Source organism: Oncorhynchus gorbuscha, linkage group LG15 (assembly GCF_021184085.1).
Source record: "Oncorhynchus gorbuscha isolate QuinsamMale2020 ecotype Even-year linkage group LG15, OgorEven_v1.0, whole genome shotgun sequence".
Lineage (NCBI taxonomy): Eukaryota > Metazoa > Chordata > Actinopteri > Salmoniformes > Salmonidae > Oncorhynchus > Oncorhynchus gorbuscha.
In genome coordinates, this window is record NC_060187.1 from 38,298,032 (window position 1) to 38,302,073 (window position 4,042).

General features: G+C 43.6%; 1 protein-coding gene across 1 annotated transcript; it reads left to right on the plus strand.

The window, feature by feature from the left end:
• Positions 1–930: 930 nt before the first annotated feature.
• rxfp3.2b (relaxin family peptide receptor 3.2b) lies at positions 931–3,679 on the plus strand. Its single transcript, XM_046302433.1, has one exon. It carries the CDS (start codon positions 1,135–1,137, stop codon positions 2,359–2,361), a length of 1,227 nt encoding a protein of 408 aa, XP_046158389.1. The 5' UTR covers positions 931–1,134; the 3' UTR covers positions 2,362–3,679.
• The last annotated feature ends 363 nt before the right edge of the window (positions 3,680–4,042 follow it).

Below are 4,042 nucleotides of genomic sequence, written 5' to 3' on the forward strand. Positions count from 1 at the left end.
TAGGGGGTGCAACCCAGCCTATAGTTTTTTTCTGACATATATGGCTATAAATTGAAGATCTGACGTTGTTTTAAAGACACAAATTCAACACATTTTATACAAGGTTTGTCTATGTTGAAAATTGGTTACCACGATGACATAATCCTGTTTTTGAAATTTCCACATTAATTCCACCATCAAAACTAAAAATGTTAGACTTTTTTCAAATCCAATGTATTTACCGTGTAGATTCCACGTCACAAACAAATTTGACAAATTATGTCGAAACAACATTTTTGAAAACATCCATAAAGAGATTATTTGTCGATTGATTATATCTGTTATTTTCCAATTGTCCAATTTGATCCAGAGCAGTAACATGACAGTGAGCGCGCTGCCTCTTTTCTGTCCCCATCCTCTCTGTTCCAACATGTTTCCATGTTTCAGAGTAGTCAGAAAGTAGGAGTACAAGTGAAAACACCTCTTGATTCAAGGCTGCTGTCTCTTTGTTTATTCTGAGGGTGAGTCATAATCGTCTGAGAGGGCAAGATGAACAACTGTGATGATTCAATAGAACAAACTGCCCATTTAAGTGTTTTAAGAGTGGTGGACATAACCGGCCATTCAGGTGAATTAATGTGTTGTTTGTTTTGTTTAATCCAAAATTAATGTCATAACACCTTTACACGCAAAGAAACTGAACAAATAACAAAGAAACTGAAGACACACAGCAAACAGGATTTAAATGAAATGTCAGTAAGTATTGAGCTTTATTTATGACGGATAGGATATGTGTACAGACATTGCAGGGCGACCATCATTATCTGGGCTGTTTAAGGAGACAGACTAGAAGCTGTGGTGATGATTACGAGCCTGAGCCCGAGCCTTGCGCGCGCCCGCGGAATCTATAAAAGAATGCGAGATGCACCCACTGAGCTGAGTGAAGTGAATTAGAGGAGATAAGTGTGGCAGAGGAGGAGAGACACCTATACAGAGGAGGATACATTTGGATTCAGCTAAAAGTCAGCTCCACAGAGAAACTAAATAGCACAGGTATGTTCAAAATGACATTTAGGCAACTTTTTCCCTCATCGTGAATATCGCATCTCCTCCTATTGGTTTCTACTCCTGAGCATAACACGTCTCCAACATGCCATGCAGAGGGATTTGCGAATGAATGACTCAGCCATGCAACAGAATGACAGTGCACAGACCCTGGCACCAGAGGTTTGTGAGCAGGTGCTGGAGGATAATGCTGGACTGGGTTACGGTGGCTCTACTGGTAACCTGTCGCTGCGGTGCTGGCTGTATTTCTTAAGCAAGGAATCTATCCTGGATCTGCAGGGCGATGGCTCCAGCATCACAGTGCGTGTGATGATAGCTCTGGTGTACTCTGTCGTGTGTGCACTGGGGCTAGTGGGGAACTCTCTGGCACTCTACCTGCTTCACTCACGCCACAGTCAGAAGCAGTCTTCCATCAACTGCTTTGTAATGGGCTTGGCTCTCACAGACCTGCAGTTTGTTCTCACGCTCCCTTTTTGGGCTATTGACACGGCTCTGGACTTCCGCTGGCCCTTTGGCAAAGTAATGTGTAAGATCATCAGCTCCGTGACCGTCATGAACATGTACGCCAGCGTCTTCTTCCTGACTGCCATGAGTGTGGCACGGTACTACTCGGTGACCACGGCCCTCAAGATGCACAGCAGGCGGGCAGCGGCGGCTGGTGCCAAGTGGATCAGCCTGGGTATCTGGGTAGTGTCGCTGCTGGTCACCCTGCCCCATGCCATCTACTCCACCAGTGCCCAGCTGTACGACGAGGAGTTGTGTTTGGTGCGATTCTCTGAGTCGGGCAGCTGGGACCCTCAGCTGCTCCTGGGGCTGTACCAGCTACAGAAGGTACTGCTGGGCTTTCTCATCCCCTTGGCGGTCATCACTGTGTGCTACCTGCTTCTGCTGCGCTTCGTGCTGAGCCAACGCATCAGCGGAGTGACCAGCTCGGAGGGCTCGGAAGGCCGCCACAAGCACCGCTCCAAAGTCACCAAGTCGGTGGCCATCGTGGTGCTGTCCTTTTTTCTGTGCTGGCTGCCCAACCAGGCGCTGACGCTGTGGGGCGCGCTGATTAAGTTTGACCTGGTGCACTTCAGCAACGCATATTACAACGCCCAGAACTACACCTTCCCTCTGACTGTATGTCTGGCTCACACTAACAGCTGCCTCAACCCTGTGTTGTACTGCATAATTCGCCGTGAGTACCGCACAGGCCTCAAAGAGCTGCTGCTGCGCGCCACACCCTCCCCAAGGAGCCTGGCCAACCTGCTGCCCCGCAAGGCCAAGGTGGCAGAGGCTCCCCCTGACATGGTGCTGGTCCAGATGGATGTTTGAGGCATTTCATGAAATTTGTTTGTTGTGAATGACGGAACAGCACCATCACAAGGAATGCCAATTAAGATGTGCCCTATTTTCTTTCCCCCTACTCAGATTCTCTTTGCCAGATGTGTTTTTCATCTGTCTCCTCCGGTGCTTCTCTGCCTTCCCGTAATTTGCCATGAATATGTAACAAGTAGCACTCATGTCAGGGGTCTCAATGAGTTCAAACCATAATGCGTCCCCTTCTGCTTCGTACCTGCCAGATAAGACACAAGTCGCCATTCCACCTATGATCTCCATTAATTATCCATTTGTTTTCAATCATTTGAATTGGGTCATTTGCACTCAACAGAACACACTTTCTGCCACGTCTTGTATTCACGAGATGATGAATAGATGAGACTGTCCATAGGATGCAAGAGTTTATTCAGACATACTAATGTCTGTGCAGGGTGTTATTGTCATGCAATTTAGTACCTTGTTATTGCATTTGGTCATGTCCTCCTATGCTATAACTGTCCTTGGTAGGTGTATAGATCCTTTAAATCATCAAATAAAACAGGAACTCAATTATAATCTATTGATATGGTTCATTTTATATCATTTTGATTGGTGTTATTGTTATTACCAGAGCCATGTTGGCAAATGTCTCTCTCCAGGAAGCTTTGTTGTGTGTGCAAGCAACCGATTAGTAGAGTATTTTTTACTCCAAATAATATATATGTTTCTGATATAGACAAATAAAGGAGTGATGTGGGGACATATTGTAAGTGTGATAGAGCAAGTTGTGGGTCACCGTCTTACACCACATTAGCTGATCGTGAAAGGAAAACATTTCTCACAAATGTTAACTGCAGTTGTACGCACGGTCAGGGTCTCTTAGTGTGTCCACTAGAACGTAAGGAAACAATTTAGATTTGAAGGAGTAGAAAAGTTGCATTACATTGCAACAACAAGACGACCTTGCTTGCAGTCTTTGCTTTCTCTGTCTGTTAAACGTGAGCTGCGCACACACACTGAGCCGCTGCTTTGAGCCATACAAAGGGAATTTATTATGGGATATCATCCTCCTACCCATTCATATATCTATATTAATAATTCAGTTTGAAGGAAATATATATAAAAAAAGTATGAAATAGTCGAAATGTGAACAAGTCTCTGTGAAATCATGTACTGTAAAGGTTATATTGCAAGAGCTACACGATTACTAATGTGATTGACCATTTTTTGTAATTGTGTTGCTTTGATCTCATTAGCTATATAAACTGTTTTAGTAAAGATTGAAATAAGATTTTAGTAAAATTGCAAGTGCATTATGTAGAACTAAGAAATAAACCAGTCAACGTGAACATCCTCTTTTGATGAATTGGGTCGTGTTTGAAATCAGAGCATATGGATGGGGATGTGGTATACACATGCATGATCTTAATTTGAGCCAGTTCTCTACAGCAGGAAAATAATCCTGTAGCAACAGGAAATGTGAATTATTATGTGGATTATAATTAATGGACATTTTGTAGGGGAAAATACATTTTTCATAAGGGAAAATTAAGTCTGAAAATTCAAATTGGAAATTACAAACTTCAGAAGCCTTTTTAAACCTCAAATACACTACAAGTTTAAAATGTCCTGTATTGCAGGAAAGCTATCCTGCAACAGTGTGATCAAATTCAGATCCTACAGTTTAGGGCTCCAG

What these genes read in the sequence shown, in the direction of transcription:
- rxfp3.2b (XM_046302433.1), top strand. Translation starts at nt 1,135, where the DNA reads ATGCAGAGGGATTTGCGAATGAATGACTCAGCCATGCAACAGAATGAC.